Source organism: Hibiscus syriacus, unplaced genomic scaffold (assembly GCF_006381635.1).
Source record: "Hibiscus syriacus cultivar Baekdansim isolate YM2019G1 unplaced genomic scaffold, ASM638163v2 tig00010968_pilon, whole genome shotgun sequence".
Taxonomy (NCBI): domain Eukaryota; kingdom Viridiplantae; phylum Streptophyta; class Magnoliopsida; order Malvales; family Malvaceae; genus Hibiscus; species Hibiscus syriacus.
Genome location: NW_024062239.1, coordinates 2,035,103 through 2,057,634, shown reverse-complemented (window position 1 = coordinate 2,057,634; position 22,532 = coordinate 2,035,103). Strand labels below are relative to the sequence as shown.

The 22,532-nt window shown below is 32.8% G+C and overlaps 2 protein-coding genes and 1 pseudogene across 2 annotated transcripts; all 3 read right to left on the bottom strand.

The window, feature by feature from the left end:
- Positions 1-956: 956 nt before the first annotated feature.
- LOC120204491 (pathogenesis-related protein 1A-like) lies at positions 957-3,232 on the bottom strand. Its single transcript, XM_039204564.1, has 2 exons — positions 3,223-3,232; positions 957-1,369 (listed from the first exon to the last, which is right to left on the bottom strand). Exons 1-2 carry the CDS (start codon positions 3,230-3,232, stop codon positions 957-959), a joined length of 423 nt encoding a protein of 140 aa, XP_039060495.1.
- Positions 3,233-3,936: 704 nt separating this feature from the next.
- On the bottom strand, positions 3,937-6,699 carry LOC120204507 (E3 ubiquitin-protein ligase SINAT3-like). Its single transcript, XM_039204571.1, has 3 exons — positions 6,327-6,699; positions 4,513-4,899; positions 3,937-4,301 (listed from the first exon to the last, which is right to left on the bottom strand). Exons 1-3 carry the CDS (start codon positions 6,549-6,551, stop codon positions 3,939-3,941), a joined length of 975 nt encoding a protein of 324 aa, XP_039060502.1. The 5' UTR covers positions 6,552-6,699; the 3' UTR covers positions 3,937-3,938.
- Positions 6,700-12,206: 5,507 nt separating this feature from the next.
- Positions 12,207-22,532, bottom strand: part of LOC120204490 — a 28,050-nt pseudogene continuing 17,724 nt past the window's right edge.

Here is a 22,532-nt window from a genome sequence, read left to right as displayed (position 1 = left end):
GTTAGTTTGTTCTTTCGTTAAACAATGTGATAATAACGGATCAAATTGTTCAGCCGACTATAAATCATTCAATCATCAAATAAGTTATCTTTAAACAAAGCTAAAAGTAATATGTTATCTTGTTGATATTCATTGTTTTGGATCTTTATATTGAATTTGGACACGAGGTTTTATGTTTACGAATAGTTTATTGTGATATTCGGCTCTAATTTACAGTTTTCAATGATCTTTTAATAGTTTAATTCCCTTTTGTGATTCGTTTACCGATACAATTAAATTTGCTCATATATTTTTTTCCGAGTCTTTTGAATAAGTTTTTAACCTTCTTCATTTATGGTTCTTGTATAATTTAAAGTGTCTAGTTTCTTGTGTCAATATAATAGCAAAATGATCAAATTATATATTTAGTTTACGATGATATTTATAAACCCTTATTATAATATTAAATATTTTTATCTTCTTATAATAAGATTAACCGTTTCTATTCACAAATAATAATTTTTGAGATGATTTTGTCGATCTCTAATTCAAAGAACAAACAAATACCATAGTAAAAAATTTAAAATAAATGTAAATCTCATAATTTATATCCGCACATAGATTCAAAGATAAATATAAAAGACTGATTAAAATAAAAGATGTCGAAATATGCATAAGGTTAGAGAAGGAACAAGGAGTCGAATTAGAGATGTTTCTGGTATGATTCCACTACACTTTTAAAAAGAATCCTAATACAACCAAAATCAAAGATTAATATAGAATTCCTATGAGTTTAACCTCAGCGTAAACACATATGTTAAATCCAATTTCGCCTTACAAATTGGACTTTTGAAGTAAAAAGAAAAAGTAGACCCAATTTTTAAGACAACTTTTCACGTCATAAAACAAACAATAAAAAGAGTGAAATGAAGAATTAGTTTAATTAATTAATGCTGATGGTTGGTATGGATAAACAACTAGTGTTGTTTGTGGGAAGCAAAAGGGTTTTCATCTTGAAAATTCCCATGTGGATCGTAGAAGCATATAATAAAGACGCCACCCCTTGCACACTTGGCTCGGCCGCATCCTACATTTACCGTATCCCTCCACACAATCTGTGTATAATGGCCGCACATTTTCCCGGGCCGACAAGCATTCTTCTTCTTGTCGTAATACTTCTCCTCAGCCACCCATGATCTGACGGCTTTAGCGATGCTCCAGTGGCTTTTGGTGGCCCTGAAGATGTTCTCGCCATAGGTTCCATCGGAGTGGATGAGAAGGCAGTCATTGACGCGTTTATTCGCCCAGTTACGAGCGTAGTTGGCAAGGTTTTCATCCCAGACGTAGAATGATTCAGACTCGTGAGGTTGAGCCTCGTTTTGGGCCTTGTCTTATCTCCGATTAAGGAAGGAAAGACTTTGGGTAACGGTGGGGCCTTCGAGGGTGATGGTAGGGCGGTTGGTCGGGGTTTGGCCTTCGAGGGAGAGGGCGTGGTCGGTGGATGGGGTGTCTTATTGAATTTCTGTGCCGAAAAGCCGGGGAAGTTAAAGCAATGGGGGAAAGATGGGAAAAGGATGATGAAAAGCAGGGCGTTCCCCATTCCTCACGACATTTTAGGATTACCATCAAATTCTCTCTTTTCACCGTGTTTGTCCTATATAAGAAGCAACCCCTTTTAGTTAATTACTTAATTAAGCTCTTAATCACTTGCGAATCTCAAATAGTATATATATAACTATTTCTATGCCGACCCGACTTTAGGGGTGAACATTCATTCCAATTGAGTTCAGTAATTTTTTTTTGAGTTATTCAACTCGAAGAATAGTATTTTATGACTATAACTTAATTTGAATATTCTAGAGTCGAGTTTAAGAAAGTCGAGTTGTTCGAGTTTCTATACAAATTTTCTAAATTTTTGACTTTCTCAAACTATATATATATATATGGGTTATGATCCACTTATTTATGTAAAACTCTATTAGTTTTAAACGCTTTTAAGATTGTTGGATGAGGAAAAACCAAAAGCTTTTATATATATATATATATATATATATATATATTTCTTCATATTCTTTTCATATTATAATTTTAATTAATATATCATATACAATCTAAAATTATAAAATATATTTACAATACTATATTTCAAAAAATATATTTGAGCATAAAAGATTGATGGAAGTATAAATGAGTAAAAAATTGATGTGAAGAAAGAATTTATAAATAATTGTAGTCAAAAGACCAAATTGAGTAAAATGCAAAGAGAACTAGTTGAGGGACTAAATTAGAAAAAATAATACATTTTAGTAAAAAAAAGTAGGAATTGAAATTACATAGATATTTTGTAGTTGTAGGGGAACATGTGGTTTAAATTTGGTAAAAAATGTATTTAAAATGAAGGATAAATTGAAGAAATATGAAAATCATACAAAATTGATGTACTAAATTGAAAAAATAGAAAATTTGTTATCAAAAAGAGGAATTGAAAGTACAAATGTATTCATTCTATGATGGATTAGGAGCATGTGATTCAAATTTGGTGAAAATTTTGAGTTAAAATGAAAGAGGAATTGAAGGAATAGGAAATCACATAACAAATCTCAAATCTATCAAAATAGTCATCTAAATTTTTTATTTTTCAAGTTACTCGAAATTTTAAAATTTCAACTTGACTCAAACTCGAAACCTGAATCGATAATTCGAGTTGACTCGAATAATTCAAAACTAAAAAATCAATTTTTCAAGTCGAGTCGAATTTTGCTCACTCCTATCCGGTCCTATTTGATAGGATTATAAATTTTAAAGGAAAAGGATTTAGGTCCGATCGAATTTTATAGAGGGTTGAATTTAGATTTAAGGTGAAAAACCTCTTACCCAACTCAAGGTAATTTTTCTATAAATTTAGGAATAATTGTCATAATACTCTTCTCTCTGTAGTTTATTTTTAATACTCCTTAGTTTACTGAATAAAAATATTTTTCATATATTTATGTTGGACTAGATACGAGTTCTTATCTCAAAATTTAGGATTGTATTAGATTCAAGTGTTAAGGAACATACTCCTTAGGTTAGGTCTGGTGGACAGTGCATGCTTTCGGGTTGGATCATGTTAGAGTGAAGTGTTAGGAGGTTAAGTCGAGTCAACCAAAAACCCTACTTATTATCATCTCTATTCATGTATTTCCACATGTCTTCAAAAACATGAGATGATTTCATCGGCTTTCTTTATTTGATCACATTTACCTGTTATCATTTGTGGTATTTTTTTTATTCATTGATGGCATGGGAAATCGATGGAATAACTTTATTTGGATGGGAGTCAAAGGGAAGGCTTATTCTAGAGTCAAATTGTCTAGCTGCAGTAAAATGGATTAAAAGTCCCGGTTCTTACATTCATTTGTTTGAGTGTGTGGTGAAAGAAATTGTTAGTGTTGTGTTAAAAAGGGGTGTTGTTGTAAGGCATATAAAGAGATTGGCTAATCATGAGGCAGATGAGTTTGCTAAGTTAGGGATTGGGTAATTTTGTGCGTCTGATGTATGTTTTCTGGTTTTCTATAGCGTGGAGGTATTCTGGTTGTAATTGGTTAATATAAACTCTGGATGTATTTGGTATTTCAGTAATAAAATTTTGAGCCACTTTTTTTCTCCTTCCAGTGATCGATGAGCTATTTCTGTGGCTTGACGATTATGAAAGGGGTTTTTAATGAGACCTATCATTTTTATCAAAAAATAATGGAATAACTTTATTTTTGGAGTGCATTTCTTTATCCTTCTTTTGTCGAGGCCATGGGAAAGGGTTAAGAAGCTTATTGTTGATTGAGAAAAGGTTAAAGCATCCAATATCCACACAGAATACAAGAATTCTCAACAATGATTTGCAGGGCAATATTAATGTTACACTAGAATATGCAGCAAATAGTATAATAGCTTGTGCAACAGAGTTCCAAAATGGAGTACTTTTAACTACAAAGGTTGGGTATGCAAGCACCCCCTTCAGGGTTTTGTTGTTCTTTCCATATTCGCCCCGTTACTCGCAGCTTCAGCTCTTTTCTATCCCCACCGGAGAAGAAAAGTGCCATGTTACGCTGTATGATAAGGCCATCGTGGCCATCCCTCACCTTTAGGTGGCTATCTCTTATGCTTCTGGGGGTGCCTTCCCAAATGAGTTTCCTGCCATTGCCCCCAACTTCTAGGCTGTAACTGTAGTTGCGGGCTTCGGTCTCATCTCCCATGAAACGAAGGAATGCCATATAAACTGGGGCCATCCCGAGTTGGAAGGCTTCGAAATGGAGACAAAAGTACTGGCCAAAACAGTGGAATACCTGACCATACATGCCATATAAATTACCAAACTCATGTGGTGAAGCAAAGAGAGCAAGCACAAGAGTGAAGATTTACTTCTGGCAAAACCATGTTCCATGTATAAGGATGAAATAGATTATCGGCAAGATATATTTCATTTTCAATCATCTATAAATTATACAGTTCAATTCTTAATCAGAAGGAAGATGCTTTAAAACGAATGTAACTCACAGTAAGCATCCAGGTGGCATTTTCTACTTCCCGAGGATTGGACTTGACATAACGATGGTTAAACGTGCACCCAGAATGCATGTCCACCTTGTGGTCATCCCTTAGATGAGCAACAAGAAATGGTATATCACCAACAACAGCACATTCTGATCCAGCATATGGGCAATTGTATGGCCTGAAGTTACATAGGGCCTCATGTTTGAGTTTACCATAGTAGGGAAAGATCTCTGGGCATCCGAGTGACGTATATTTGCAAGGCAGTTCAAGTGATTCAGCTACCTTCTCTAGTGCTAGACACCTAATATCACCAAGCTCCTGTCTACAAGTGGGACATCGATTGTGTACCCTTGTTTTACAGGCTGAACAGAGGGTATGCCCATTGTGGCACTGAGGAACAACAAATGGTTAAAACGCCTATAATAAGGTACCAAATCATTTCAAGCAGCTAGATCCGCTCCACACAAGACAATGACAAATCCAGTACAATAGCACTAGTAGCATTTAAAGGGCATTGGAAAGCTCTATTGCACAAAACAAATGATATAGAAAATAGAATCGAGCAATTGACATGTGCAATTTAAGAAACTGGTACAACTTTGGGACCATTTTTAGATCAATATGTTCTATCAGCATACAACAGGCCAAACATAAAAACATGCAGTTGTACCATGTCTAAGCAAAAAAATACAATATGCCAAAGTCTCGGCATCCCACCAGGGGCCCCCAAAAGAAAGGACGAAAGTAAAAAGTGTGTTTTAAACATCGTCGAAGCCTAATGACCAGCCACCTCACCGTTTGCATGCTAATGCAATGCACTCATAAGGAGAAAGGAAAAAGAATGAACAGAATTTACTTGATTTCAAGATAACGCTCCATCGAATGAAACAGAAAATGCTAAGACACTCTTCAATTTTCATAGCTCTAAACACATTTTATCAGCATTGCTCATCCTGTAGGTGAAACTACTATTCTATTTTTTTCTGTGAAATAATGCAACTTGAAAGATATCCATCTCTAGTTTTCTCGTCTCACAAAACATCCTAGTGAACTCTCATGGGAACAGACATTGATTCTTAAGTTTTTGCCTATCCAGATAGTATTTAGTTTCCTTTTTAATTTCACCTTAGCCTCTATAGAAAGAGAGAAAATGAAAATCACTTAAAACCTCACACTTCTATTTTCTACTATCCTTCTGAAACCAACATGCACACAGGCCACTCCTGTTTACAGTCCGTAGTTCGCTATGCCCGATTAGAAAAGACTTCCTTACTAATAGAGGGAAATATAGGTAGAAAACTTCCTCGTGTGTTTGATCCTTCCCTATACTACTCATGGAAAAGCTGTTAGAGGTCATCTTCATTCTCATGTTCACTTCTATCAAACCGAGGCAGTAAGCACCTCATAGAAAGGGTTGATAAGAAAACCAAGACAAAGAATACAACTTGATGAAACCACACATTTATCTGCCTTTAGTCTTGATCCCCCAAATGAAGTGTACATCTAAGTAAACCATCAAAACAGAACTAAAGAAATTCCAAAAGTCGAATTCACAGAAGATGTAACTTTAGACTCATACCATCCTCAAGTTCAGCTTCTCTAATACAACCCCTCATCAAAGAATTAAGCAAACAAGTTTCTACAATACTGGTACTATTCTAACCCGAGAAAACACAGATCCAGCATAAGAGATTAAACTTAAAGAGCCGTAAAAACCAAGAAAAAGAAAGAAAAACAACTCAAACACTGAAAAGAGTGTGATTCTTCTTCAAAAAAAGAAAAAAAAACCTACAAAAGAAACAGGATTAAAGAAAAACCTGATGGATAGGAGGGTACATAGAATTGGTACAAACAGGACATTCAAGGAGCTCATGAACACTGGTAGTGCTTGGATGAACCGCTGATGATACACTGCTGCTGTTGTTGTTATTCCCATTGTTGCCACGGGGTTTCGACAATGAAGGCAACTGGTTATGATGATGGATCTCATCATCATCGATCACATCTGAATATGTCATACAATCGATGCTATCTGGTTCCATGTGAAAGAAGATAAAAAGCAATTAAATGTGATCGGCGATTCCACAATGGGTATAATTCCTTTCTGGAAAAGAAAGAAGTGGTCTTTTGATTGGATTAGTTAAATTGAAGAACAAACAAAGAATGAACTGGGTAGAATTAGAAACCTGATAAAAGATTAATTGACAAGAGAAAGGGAAAAAAAAACTACCATTTCACTTATCTTGTGGTTTTCTTCATTGGAAGGTGTCACCGTCTAAAATTTTCGGAGACATATGATCAACATCAAAGGGTTTCAGGTAAAAGAGAAAGCTTTACCAAAAGAAAAAAAATTATAAAGTAAAAAAATTTGTGACCGCATGCTTAATATATTGGGAAGGGAGAATAGGGACCACAACCAGGGGGGTCTCAATCTCAAGGCTGAAGATGATACGACTTATTTTGATGGATTCACATAATTATAGTGGATGATGAACTACTCGCCTACTGCTCCTAGTAGTATTTACGTAGTATTAAAGACAAGTTTTCAACTTTCTATACTTCAATTAAGTTACCACTGTTAATTATAATTATAATTATAAAAGTTGGAATATGATTGTGCGGTGAGTTGTCTCCATTACCCCGATTCTTGGCTTCTTGCTACCTATTTACTGCTAGTGGGCGCTGCACATTAAATTCTATCTCAAGTCTCAACCATGTCTTACCCAAGACTTGGATTAAGTTTATTAAATGAGATTGGTGAAACCCCTTTTTTATTTAAAATATTTTTGTATATTCCCTGGTTTGGTATTTTATACTAAAATAATGTTGCGAGAAGAAGGATTTGGGTGGTTCACTATTTTTAAAACCGTAAAGAATAACGTTGGAGCCAACACCACCATTGGGTAGGTTAGACATGAGATTTTATGTTATAGATAAACTCAAAAAATTTTGAGAAAATTTATAAAATTTTAAAAGATGAATACATATTATCAATAAAAAATAAAAAATATTTAAAATATATAAGAATTTATAATTTTCAAGGAAACCATTTACCTTATTCCGCCTTGTTCCATCCATGCATGTTGGTATTTAAGAAAAGCGGTGGGATATGACTCATGAGTTACCCTTTTATGAATGGCGAAAGCATGGTGTTTCAGGTGGAGGAAAAAAAATGCAGTTTCGATTTTATAGTTGAATCCTAATTTTTACTCTATGATTTTTGTTTGAGAATTTATGCTATTTTTGGAAACTGAATTATACAAAATAGGATGTCTCCATCAGATCAACGTCCCCCCGTATGTTGTCATCGTCGTGTATAAATACTGTGATAACAACAGCATAAAGAGCTTACTTGGGTTCAACGTTACTTCCATTTGAAAGGCAAATAAGGTTAATCAGCTTAAAAGAATTTTAATCTTGTAAATGTTGGTATTTGTTTATCATTTTCTTAAAAAATTACATGGACTAATTGAACTACATTCCGGGATTCCAATTCTAATAACTTACATTAAACTTGAAGTTAGTACTTTTTTTATATTTACTGGTTTGATAAGGAAGGTAACCTGCTCACCCTACTACATTAACTAACACCATTGGTCGCCCAATCTGCCATATAAACTATGCAGAAGACAGTTCCAACCTGCTTCCAATGTCCCAAATCCGAGCTGGTTTGTTGGATACAAAGGCAAAACATACCTTTTGGTTCCTCCTGGCTTTGTCTGTTGTTAGTAACATTACAATAAGTTGTCTATTGGAAGAACTTGTTTGTACCAGTAATACCTCAAATTTTGATTAGTGACTAAAATGTAATATTTGAAAGTTTGACACTTAAAATATAAACTTTGTAAAAGTTTAGGGACCAAAAATATAATTTTTAAAAGTTATATATTTTAGCTTGTAAATAAACAGTTTGACATAAAACAATGATTTTTATAGGAATCAGATTTTGGGTGCGGAATTTGTGTTAAAAGTTATAAAACGATAAAGTTCGGTATTGAAATCGGATAATCGGATCAAACCAAAATTTTACAAAAATTTGAAAAATGTTAGAAAATGGTTGGAAAGATCATTTCCATATTTTAGATCAAAGAAATATGGCTCAAAATATTGTAATTTTTTAGATTTGACCGAACAGTGAAATTTTAGTGTCTAAAATATAATTTTAAAAAATGGCCAAAGTGAAAAGACAAAGTCAAGTTGATTCATCTTTGACTAAAGAATATTTTAATAGAAGATAATAAAATGAAATTTGGTAATTATCAAGTTTCATTAATGATATTTTGATATTTCTCATTAATTGGATTTTAAATTCAATTATATTATTAGAATGTTATGTATCAAGGTTAATAAATATTAGATTAATCAAGAAAATTAGCACAAAATCAACTCCTTCTTTAAGCTTGGCTGAAACCACTATTTCTCCAAGATCTAGATAAACTAGTGATTCAAGTAACTCTAAAGAAAAGGAAGGATACAAAATTTAGAAGATTATCGTGGAGAAGATTCGAAAACGAGGCAAAGGTGAATGCATTTAACTTGTATTTATGTTATCAAATAAACACTGGCTTACGATGAGCTAATGTTGGAGTTACGTTAAGAAGTGATTCCTAGTGTTATGTAAAGTGTGATTTAAGCCTATATGTTTATTTAATAAGCTAATAGAATTAGTAAATAAGTTAAGGACGCTAGTTGGTGAAATCTACTTAAACAATTATGTTCTGAACTGTAAGTTTAGATAATCACCAGAAAGTCTACAAAAATGATTGAAGGATGAATCTTATACCATTATATTCGTATATCAATCTAGTTTTGTTTGAAACAAAGACAAATGATTTCAATATGTATACAAAAAATAGGAATTTTTAATCGGTGATGGATAAGAAAACAAGACAGCAGATTCTGTCCAAAACAGCTTTTGTCAGTCAAATTTGAAAATTTGTTATAAATTGTACAAATGGAACTAAATGGAGTGCCTTATATGGTTAGATTTTTATTCGAGTCTAGTTTTCATTGATACAAACATAATAATTTTTCAATATGTAGATTAATACATAATAATATTCTTTTAAGGTAGTACAAACTGCTAGAATATGAAATTTTGATAAATTGTGTAGTAGAAGCAATTTAAAGTAAAGGATTAAACTTAAAGCTAAGTGAGACTTATATTTTGATTTATAAATAAAGTGTTGAAGTTAGTGAAAAGTATTTATTTATTTGATTATTATGATCGAGGATGACTTGCGATAAGTCAATCTCATATTATTTTTCAAGTACGATTTATAAGTTCTTAGGATAGAATATTTTCATAATTTTTTTCATCAAGTTTTATGAATATTTTTGGGTATGAACTGCCCAAATACGATATTTACAATGATGAATTCTAAATGTTTACAATTATAAGATAGTTTACAATTATCAAACATTTTTCAGTTATCAGATGTTTTACAATTATCAGACGTATATTAATAAATGATATTATGATGATAAATATAATCTCATTGTATGTTGTATTGAGAGTCCTAGGTACATTTGGCATGCTATTAAGTTAAGTACTTTTCAAGTTATGATTGCACTGAAGTACATCATATATCAGTTTCAGTTTAGCTATGGTACATTCGTGTGCCCTATGATCAGCACCGTTAGTGCACAGGTTATGACTGAACTGAAGTGCATCATATCTCATTTTCAGTTATGATACACTGTGTTGTGCCTAGTGCGCATCTTATACTCACATACCTTGTATTCTCTTACATATACACTGAGTTATAACAGTAAATGTGAAAGTTATGATAGTATATGAAAGAAATGAATATATAATTGAAAGAAAGTTCTGAAATATGTTCGAATGAAAATAATAAAAGTTATTTATGATATTTAATGATGACTTATATGATTTTTAATAAAATCATGAGATGATGATTTTTAGGTTTTCAGAAGGAAACGGCTTGACTAGCCCGATTTGAAGTTTTATTTTTTTTATTTCAATTACAGTTTATTGCCTATATTTTATGGAATTTATGTTTTAGCTATACTTTTGCATCACTAAGTTTTACTTAGCGCGTAATGATTTTCATGCGTAGGTTCGAATATAGTAGATGACGTGAAGTGAGAGCTTGCCAGCATCTTATGAAAATCAAACTTATCGATAATATCAATAAGATATCCTAAATTTGACTTATTAGTGGCATGTACATTATATTTGTTGGGTTACTTTATCAAATTTATATTAAAAAGGGTATGAAATAGCAATTTGGAACCGTTTTAATGTTCGATTAATTTTAGTTATAATCATATTTATAAATGAATATTTTGACTGATTTTAAATGTTTTTAAATTAAGAAGTATTTAAGCAGTGGTATATATAATTATGAACAGAGATGGATTGCCTGCTTACTGATTGAAATTAGACTTGTTTTCAGTGATTAAATTTATTTTACAATTTTATATGAATAAGATTAAAGTTTTTAAATTGAAACAAAGAAAGTTTAAAAAAGGAAATGAGATTTTAAGTCTTTATGCTCAGTAAATATTTGTCAAGTTGATATGACATCTATGAGTCGTATATCGAGACATATATGGGCTATAAGTGTTACAGTACCTATCCACATTATGCATACAATTTTATGACGATACATCCTTTGGCTTAGCCATAGTAGTATAACTGAACAGAGTGTCAGTGAACTGTTCGTGAATCATTTGTATAACTTTTGTTTATGTTCGATTGTTAAGCTAAATAAAAACTATGAAATTTTTATGTTCATTTAACAAACGAAAAAACATAAACAAAAGTGTTTTTGGTTCATTTATGTCCACAAACAAATACATTTATTAGCTCGTTTATCGACTCATTCGTTTATGTTCATGAATAAGTTCATTTATAAGCTTGTTTAATGATTCTTGTAGAAGCTCATTTATTTGGTTCTCCTTATCTTTTTATTTTTTCTACATTTTAAATATTGATGGAGGTAAAGGCTAAATTGAACACTTAATGAAATCTAGAGTTTAAATTGTGAATTTTAATGAGTTTAAGCACTAGTGACATAATTTACCATTTTTCTTTAACTTTCAAATGCATTTATAAAAACTGAAAATTGAATGTATATAAACGAACACTAAATGAACATGTTCACAAATACTAAAGAAACATGGTCATGAACATATAAATGAACATGTTCATAAACGTTAAACAAATATGTTCGTGAGCGTATAAATGAACATGTTCATGAACGTTAAGCACACATGTTCGTGAACATATTTGTGAACATATAAATGAACATGTTCTCGAACGATAAACGAATATATTCATGAACATGTTTGTGAAAATATAAATGACCATTCACAATCGTTAAACAAACATGTTCGCGAACAACAAATAAACAAACACAAACACGATATTAAAATTTTAATCGAACGCGAATACAATATTAAAAAATTAAATGAACATGAACCAAATATTAACACTTTAAAAATAAACAAAAGATCATGAACACAATCTTATTCCTTCAAAGTCAGGTCATTTACACTCTACTTGACCCAAGATAAATCATGAAAATATATAGTCTTCAAAAGCTTAATTTGCTTTTGACCGTTGGAAAATTGCTTCAAACTCAGGTCATTCACATCAACACCGTTGGAATTGTTTGTCCACTACATGCCTAAGGATTCATCGATTTGACCCTAGAAGAATTTCCTGCAACTTAAATACGAAACCATGTGCCATTGATTGAGACAAGCTTTGGGACAAGCTTCTTTATAAGTAGCATCCTCACCCTTGTTGCCCGAGTGTTTACAAGTCTCTGAGCCAACTTCTGTTCTGCAGCAGGCAGGGTTTGTTTGTTTATCCCCACTGATCTCACTCCAACAGTTTCCCCCACATCTTCTCCAAAAGCTGCTGATCTTGACGCTGAAGCCATTGCAGCATCAGCTGCATTGTGTTCCCCAACTTTAGCAAGCTTTTCCTGCTGTAACGACTGTTTCTCAAGTTTTCTCTTCCTCTTTATCTCGCTCCCTGACATTCTTCGCAGCTGGTTTTTGCTAACTGCTCTGTTAAATCAGAATCTGTATCATCTGCTGAGGAATTCTGATTGATTGCAATTCCTAGATCATCTCGAGGTATAATTGGCCCATGAAATGGGAAAGTCTTCAAATCTTTCTCTGACAAAGTCCACACGGCATGGTTGTTTTCCTGAAGATTCAATTCCGCGATTTTCTCAGCTGGAATCACAGCATCATAATCTACTGTTCCCCAGTGATTGTCAAGCTCCAAACCTTTCTCATTTGCTAATGTATCCCAATTAGAGACCGAGCCCCAATTGAGAACTGGAGCTTCAGCCAAAAGCTCACTCCTAACAGAATTTTCACTGCCCTTAGAACTTAAGATAATGCATTCTTTATCTTTGGGTTTCACCTTGCTAGAAGCGGACACTTTGCAAGATTGTCACTTCGTTTATTGGATATCTTGGAACTCCTATCCTCGATAGATTTACTTTTCTCTTCCACGTTAAATCTTATACAGCTCTCTTAATGCATCGAAAACTACTTTGTTATCATGATTCTCATGTACCTGTTCTCCCTCCTTCAATGAATTCAGAAGAACGGAACTCTCAACAAAATCTTCTTCTTCAAATAGGATGGATGGCACACGTTCCTCTTTAGTAAGAACCATATCTAAGCATTGTCCAATCTCATCAACCGTAGCCTATATTTCTTCCTTAACACTGTTAGAGTATGCCCAAAGACCAATCATATGATGATTGTAATAATACTTTTATTTACCGATTTTATTGAATAAAGGCAATGCCACTATTATTTTCATTTATATATATGTATTTAACATAAACTGGAAGATAATAAAGTTCATATAATGACATAATTTTATTATTAAAAGATCCCTAGTCAAGTATTATTATGGGCATGGACAATAATAATACGCTTAAGACTAACATGTTATTGATTGATGACAACGAGTTGTCATTGACATAGAGATGTCAGAATTGATACATGATTATATTGTTAGAGAACAATGTATTGGATTGACCGACCATGAGCATATGTCTTGGATTATTATGTGATAGTCATAACATTGCTCATGGTGATGACTATATGTATGATCCTCAGACTTGTGATCAATACTATCCCAACATATATTGTTGTATGTTTTGATGCAGCTAAACAAGTTCCGTAACTGGTTGCTCTATAAAGACTGTTATTGAATATATCTCAATATATGTAGTGGGTTTGTATGATTAAGATAGGATTTGTCCTTCCTACATAATAGGAAATATATCGCAGGCCACTTGATTGAGTAAGACTAGAAACACATGGCCATGCTCGAATAAGTTGATATGAGATATCATAAACTATTCGTTAATTACAATCTACTCTAGATATCAAGAAACAATAGATGAGCTATACAAGTGTGACTATTCCAAGACTTGTGCCTATTCTAGATATAAAGGACATAAGGATGTAATACATAAAAGAGTTAATCACCAAGATGATATGTCGAATCATATTTTCTTGTAACTTAGGTGACAATGATATATTGGTAGATGTTACTCATTGTATGTAATATTAGGATTGTTCTAATAATTACTGCTAACGTTACAAGAACCTACAAGGTCACACCCTAGAATTAAAACGAGCAAAGATGTACAATTTGTTGTACGTTACTAAAATATATATCTAGAGTTAATTAAATATATGTTTTAATAATCCCAAATATTTAATTTCAACTAATTAAATATATATTTAATTAATTTGAAATAATAAAATCCCTAATATGATTAGGGTAACTTGGATATAAAAGGATTATTAAATTCTAATTAATTAAATATAGATTTAATTAATTTGAAATAATAAAACCCTAATATGATTAGGGTAACTTGGCTATAAAAGGGTGTGTTAGGTCTAGCGGCCGTTTAAGAACACACACACAAAACCTTCAGCCGTTTTTCTCTCAAAACTGTTTTGGGGAAGAAAAATATTGCTCTCAATCGGGTGAATTTAGTAGAGGCCGAGACGTGATTTCTTAGAGGCTTACGATTCGAACCGATCTACACCACCAGTATTCACTGTTGTCCTTGCTGTTTTTCAAGGAACCCGCTGTAAGTATTCACATCCCTTCCTCCCAATTTCAGTTTTTCGTACTTGGATCGCTGGTGAGACCGTCGAGTTTTGTTTCTGCTACGCCATGGGGTGCGCCGCCGGTCCCAACAAACACAACTAAGGGTTTGTTTGTTTGGCTGTAATTGGTTTTCTGGAAAATGAATTACTGGAATTTGAATTACTGGAACTGAAAAATGAATTACTGGAATTTGAATTATGGAAAATGAATTACATTTCTGGAAAACGTTTTTCGGAAAATGATTTCCGTAAAATGAATTACATTTTTCTGGAAAACATCTGGAAAACGTTTTATGATGTTTGGAAGATGTTATTTAAACCTTTTTTCCACTAGTTGAAGAGTTTTTTAAAAATTATTTATTACAAATATTAAATATAATAAATAATATTATTTATCATAAAATTTAATATTATTATTTTAAAATATTAAAATAATTTATTTATTATTAAATATTATTTTTTATAATTTTATTAATAAAAATATTAATATTTGTATATTTTAGTGAAATAAAATATTATAAATTATATTAATTATTTATTAAAGTAATAGTGTTATATTATATTTTAAAAATATTAATTAGTGTATTTTAAATATCTTTATTAAAATATTATTTAAACATATAAATAATATTATTCATTATTAAATATATAAAAATTTTATTATATATTATTAAAATAAAAATATAATAACTTATATTATTATAATATAATTGATTATTTATATAATATTAAAAATATAATATAATATTATTATAAATATTAATAAATAAATAAATAATATTTTGATAAAAATGATATTAAAATATTTTATTAATATTAAATTCATAAAATAAAATTATTTTGAGTATTTATTCTTTGAAGTAAAAAGTTCGGAAAATGACTTACGGAAAATGAATTTGTAAGTCATTTTACAGAAAATACAAAGGAAATTCTGTTACTAGGAAAATGAATTACATCCGGAAAACCAATTACGTGAAACAAACACGGGAAAACATTTTCCGGAAAACGAATTACGTGAAACAAACGCGAAAAAATATTTTTCGAAAAACGAATTACGTGAAACAAACACGAAAATTCGAAAAAAACCAATTCCGTAATTCCAATTATGGAAAACAAACACACCCTAAATAAAATTCATATTCAACGTTTCAAACTTGTTCTGTAAAATCTCCCGAGTCCTTCTCTCTCGTCCTATCAGTATTCTGGCCACAGTCTCCTGAAGGTTAGGAATTGACACCTGTAATGAATCCCAAAAGAAGCATTCCACTTCTCTAAGAACTCAAGTGCCTTAAATCGCAAAGAGGACTCAATTGCCGAAGGAGCTGGGACTGGGAGCGCCATATTTCTTCTTAAGGCCAACAACTGATCTAAGTTATCAACCAAAAGAGTTCTAGAAAGCTTAGACCGCACCAAAAGTTTATCAATTATAAGAAGCGTGAGATAACGAACCTGCAACAATGTCTCATAAACTCAAACACCAATGTCTTTGGAATTTTTTTCTTCATAATTTAGAAAAGTAAATAAATTATCAATGAAAAGAGAAGTTCCGGAATTTCATTTCGAAAAGGTTTAATACAAAATTAAGTGCCTAAATTACTCATCATAAAACGTTTTAGTGCCTAAAGATTTTTTTTGCTAAAAATAGGGGCCTACGTTTTCTCGATTATACTTTTAGGTGCATACGGTTTAATTTTTAAATTTTTAATAATAAAAATATTATTTTTAATAAAAAAATTTTAATTTATTAACAAAAAAACCCACTTTTTACTAAAAATATAAAAAAGCCCCTAAAAAACTAAAATCTCTCATTTCAACCCCATTAACAACCGTCGTGGATCATCTCCGGCCACCATCGTCATCGCCGAATGGTCACCCACCCATCACCACCCACTCATTGTTCAATTGTCGTCCTTACTGTCACCCAAAATCCATAAATTCAAAATCTCTAATTCTCAATTTTAATTTCTTAACCCCAAACGATAGTTAGTCATTTACGGGCATCATGTCATTGGCGAACAGTTGGGTTTTGATCGAAATTACACGATGGTTTGAATGGTGGCAATGGTGTGGCTTATGAACTTCAGAATCGACGAAGAACGACGATGGTGGCTAAAAACCCGACAAACTCTTGAACGCTTCTCTATGGCAAACAATGATGATGGTGCCGATGATGGTGGCGGTGATGGTCACCACTAGCCGACTGACCGATATAGAAGGGGAAGGGGAAGGGGAAGGGAGAAGGGGGAGAGGGCACGGGGGGCTGTTGGTTTTTTTGTTTACAAAAAATATTTTTATTTTTTATTTTTTAAATAAATTCTCAAAATTACCAAAATGTGACATGTGTCACTTAACGGAGCTATTTAACGGCAATAAACGTCTGGACACCTAAAAGTATAACGTTAGAAACATTAGACACCTATTTTTAGCGAAAACTTCTTTAGGCAGTAAAACGTTTTTTAAAGAATAGTTTAGACACCTATTTTTGTATTAAGCCTTTCAAAAATAAAGACTATGCACTAAGGAAACTAAAATTGGATTAAAGCAAGAAAAAAATTGGAAATGTTATCGAAATTAAATATGCTTATTTAGTAGAGGTGGTAAATGGGTCATTCGGATCAGATCTAGATTGGGTGATTTCGAGTCAGGTTATTTCGGTTTGAGACTTGACTTAGGTTTGGTCCAAATCAAGTTATTATAGGTTCAATTTTTATTCGGGTCTATGGTAAGTTGGGTCAGGTCCGATATTGAGTCATTTCAAAATCTGATCGGTTGGTGTTCGGGTCTACTTAATATCAGATCAATTGGTTTTCGGGTTGGATCAATACCATATCAATTGATTTTGGGTTGGGAAAATATTGGATCATTAAATTTTCAGGTCGGGCCAATATTAGATTGTTCAGTTTTGATTCATGTCAAGCTTTAGATTTTTGGGTCAAATTCGAGTTGAGTTAAGTATGAGTCCAATCAAGTGTGAATAAAATTATTGATATTTTCTCATAAGAAAAAATATTTTTGTTTGTCGCTCTTATTATTAAAGTTCAAGTTCAACTTTCAAACATTTCCTGTTTTAAATAACACTATTATTTATTGATGACAATTTGACCCAAACCTATAATACATATTAAATTTTGTTTGACTTGAATTTCATACTGATCTATAGAGGTGGCAAACATGTCATTCGGATCGGGTTCGGTTTGGGCATTTTGGTTCGGGTTATTTCAGTTTAGACTTAATTCGGGTTAGGTTCGGGTCGAGTCAGGTCATTTCGGGTTTTAGTTTTATTCAGGTTTAACTATAAAACCTTCCAATCATGTATTAACACGTGTCACGTTCTAATTGGATAGTTAAATTTATTTAATTGAATTAAAATAGTGACTAAATTGATAGAATATGTAAATATTAAGGACCAAATATATAATTATGCCAATTTTATTAACGGACACGTCACCACCTCTGTTAAAAATTAACGGCTAGTGGTTTGATTGAATCAATTAAATAGTTGGGTGGTCTGATTGATTCAATTGAAAGTTCGGTGGTCTTATTGATTTTTGACCATAGTTTAGTGGTCTCCCGTATAGTTTACCCTACTTTTTATAAAATAATTAAGAAAATGAATATATTTTTATTATAATTCAATATATTTTGTGGAGATGCAACTAAGAAGGTTCACTTCAAACCACCTACCGATCCTACCCCACAAGATGTGAAGACGGAGATAGAGGAACAGGTTAGGCCGCAGCCCTCATATGCCTCAATCCTGAATGGTAACAATGGTAAAGTATTAGATCAGAGCGGTGGCCGACCCCAAGAGGAGGGATAAATCGATCTGGCCGACGAAGATATCATCATGGGAACCCGATTCGATTTGCCATCAATCCATTTCTCTGAGGGAGCCTACAAACTTATGGAAGCTAATATGGAAAGGACGGTGATCCTTAAACTCTTAGGACGTAACATCGATCTAAATGCTCTCACCAATAGGACTTATACTTTATGGCACCCATCTCAACCGTTCACTCTTATAGATTTGGAGAACGACTATTTTTTGACTAGTTTCCAATCCGAGGATGATTATGTTAAGGTAATTGCTGAAGGGCCTTGGATGGTCTACGACCAGTACCTAACGGTACAACAGTGGACTATGGAATTCCGCACATCCCAACCTTACCCTACCACTGTTATCGCTTGGATCTGCCTCCTAGGGTTACCAAAATATATGTATAATGAAAAGATTTTACAATTCATCGGCAGTCTTGTCGGTAAATTGACGAAGCTTGACTTCCTCAAGGATACAAGTAACCAAAGGAGATTTACTAGAGTGGTTGTTTACGTTGATCTGACGAAGCCCTTAGTTTCCAAAATTATGATCGGGGGACAAAATCCAAATTGTGGAATATGAAAACCTTCTGCTGGTTTGTTTCTCTTGTGGCAGATTTGATCATTTGAAAGACTCATGAAGCCATAACCAACATGTTATAGAGGAGAATAATCCCGCCCCTGGAGCCTATTCCACTATCGAGATAAGTAACTCTATCGAAACGATAAATGTTGTTCATCGGAGTAATGCCAAGGACTAGGATAGGTCGAATACTGTCACCATGGATAACGATCAGTTTGACCATTTCTATGGTATCGATACTTCTATACTATGGTACCGATACTCCCTTCAGTACCGTTACCATTTCTGCATTCTGAAATCCATGGTATCGATACCTTTATATTAGTATCGATACCCACAACAGTATCGATACTACTTGCATCAGTATCGATACTGTTCATTGTATTTCCCTAAATTAAAACATATAGTATCTGTACTATTCTTCCAGTACCGATACCCTTACCCATATTTTCAAATTTTCAGCTCGAATTTTACCCAAATTTCTTTAAATTCTCTTTCTTTCACCTCCAACAATACCCTTAAACTTAACATCACTTAACCTAACTAACTTTCTTTCATTAATCTTCCTATAACATCCAAATTCTCTAAAGAATACTCCAAACCAAGAATCACACTACTTTTTCCAACATATTTTTAATCATATCGAAGGCTTTTAATCCCTTATTTACTTCTTTGACAAGTCAAAAATGCCTTAAATCTTCCATAACTAACCATATTTCATCAAATAATTTAAAAACCCATTTTATGAAATCTCATATAAAACCTTTGTCTCTTATTTTTAATCCTCCTTGAACCTTCCTTTTTAACATTTAAGTACATAATAAATGCACTCACCTGGTCTGTCTCGCTATTATACCCAAAATTTAAATCCTACTAATATACTTGACTCGCTACGATCTACACAATATCCATAATCACACATACAATACAAATGTAAGTTTACTTTCTAACATTTATACACATTAATAATACTCAAAAGTACTATTATTCTCGAATTCTCTTTAAGCTCATCCTAACCTAAAATTTCAGGTTGCTTAGTATCGGTACCCCTTCTATGGTATCAATACTTCTATACTATGGTACCGATACTCCCTTCAGTACCGTTACCATTTCTGTATTCTGGAATCCATGGTATCGATACCTTCCTATTAGTATTGATACCCACAACAGTATCGATACTACTTGCATCAGTATCGATACAGTATCGATACTGTTCATTGTATTTCCCCAAATTTAAACATATAGTATCAATACTATTCTTCCAGTACCGATACCCTTACCCATATTTTCAAATTATCAGCTCAAATTTTACTCAAATTTCTTTAAATTCTCTTTATTTTACCTCCAACAATACCCTTAAACTTAACATCCCTTAACCCAACTAACTTTCCTTCATTATTCTTCCTATAACATCCAAATTCTCTAAAGAACACTCCAAACCAAGAATCACACACCTTTTTCGAACATGTTTTTTTATCACATCCAAGGCTTCTAATCTCTTATTTACTTCTTTGACAAGTCAAAAATGCCTTAAATCTTCCATAACTAACCATATTTCATCAAATCATTTAAAAACCCATTTTATGAAATCTCATATAAAACCTTTATCTCTTAGTTTTAATCCTCTTTGAACCTTCATTAAGCCTCTATATTACTTAAGATTTCAAAACCAATCTAAAAACGAAAGGAAAAACCAACTAATTAAAGCCTTGCTAGGGGGCTCGGGACGTGAGGAAGAAGAAAAGGAGAAAACTTTCAGACTTATCCCTTAATTTCTCCTATTCATTTTTATTTAATAACCCCATTTTAAATGAATATTAAATTCATTTCGTCTAAATGACCAATTTGCCCCTCCATTCTTTCATTCTTACCAATAAGTCTCAACCAAAATTTCTTAAATCATTCCTTATACTTTTCAATTTTACTCAATTTACCACCGTAATTTAAGTTATCATTATGGTCACCTATCCGATATTTGGGATATTACACCCATATTTGAAAATTTGCTTGGGATGGATGCAGATTGTTAAAATCCTCCATTTACCCATATCTTCACTAAGTCTCCTTATTCTGGTGTTTCTTTGGCCAAGACGAGCCAAACCTTGAGCTTTTCGTCATTGTACCTCAATCGTGGCACTCTAGGCCGAAATAAAAGTTGTTCCAAACCCTATGAGGAACAAGGGGGTCAAGCTTAAGATCTCACTCCCCAATAGCAAACCCATCTAGGAAGCTTTGAAGAGTGTGCTGCAAAAAATCGTGATCCAACTCGAAAAAATCGATGGAGTTGATTTGTCATCCGAGACACCATTGACCATTCACCAATGATGGTAACCTCCCTTCCCCCTTTACAAATGAATTTTATACTAATTGACTTGGAATTGTTAGGCTATGGTGGTGTTCGTTTTCCAAAAATTCTTAAGGAATATATACACGATCATAGACCCCATTTGATTACTCTTTGGAAATATATATGCGCGGAAAGAAGGCGGCATACCATTACGAGGCTTGTGTTCGAGAAGTCATTTAGAGTTGAAGTCGATGGTTCTTGGAGAGATTTGGGTACTCAGGAACAGCTCCCTTTCCTTAACTGAGAAAGTGGCCCATTCTCATACATTTTACTGAAGGTCTCTTGGAACCGGTCGTATGCTCTCTTTTATGTGACCATTATTTACGATAGCCTCGACAAAACGAAACGCAAAGCCCTTTGGAAGGACTTTGGTAAGTGCCATATTCCTCGTACACTCTGGCTTCTTGTGGGAGATTTCAACGCTATTATCTCTGTGGACAAACGTGGGGCCTGGGGGGTGCTAATAGGAGTTGGGTTGCAAATTATTCCAAGATTTCATGGAAGATTACAACCTTATGGACATGGGATTTGTTGGACCCCCGTTTACTTGGAATCAAGGTGGATTTTAAAAGACTAGATCACATGATCGTTAATGATAGATGGAATGGCCTTGCGCCGCATGTGATCGTCAAGCATCTTGTAACATCCTTTTTCTGTATTTATTATCGAACACGAGTCAGAGATGTCACATGATACTTTCAACATAGTCCTTAATAAAAAAATAAAATTTATTTCTTAAAATTTAATTCAATTTAACATTTATCACTTAAACTATTTAATCACATAAAAACAAAACGTAATCTTTAAAATATTTATCGTGATTGTTTCAATTAAAGAGTGAGACTGCCTAAAAACTATCAATTTAAAGTTCATCCTGATAGTATTTAAAAAAATATAACATACCAAGTATTATTTAGAAATTCATATTCATAGCTAATATAATTAAATACTTTACCTAAAATCCATACGTACTAACTAATACAACTCTTTATATATCATAAACATATCAAACCGATTCTAACATAAAATATACATGCCCACTAGAAAATCAAAAAATCAGAAAGATGTCATACTAATAGTAGGGAGCTGATATGATCCTCAAAGGATGATGCCAGACCTAACTCCTTACTCCAAACGCTTTACTTTACCTAC

Bases quoted from the DNA above. Each gene is read 5' to 3' on its own strand.
- LOC120204507 (XM_039204571.1), bottom strand. From the start codon at position 6,551: ATGGAACCAGATAGCATCGATTGTATGACATATTCAGATGTGATCGAT. The intron at 4,900-6,326 runs GTTTTTCTTTAA...GTTGTTCCTCAG, and splicing joins TGTACCCTCCTATCCATCAG to TGCCACAATGGGCATACCCT. The intron at 4,302-4,512 runs GTGAGTTACATT...ATGTATGGTCAG, and splicing joins ATGCCACCTGGATGCTTACT to GTATTCCACTGTTTTGGCCA.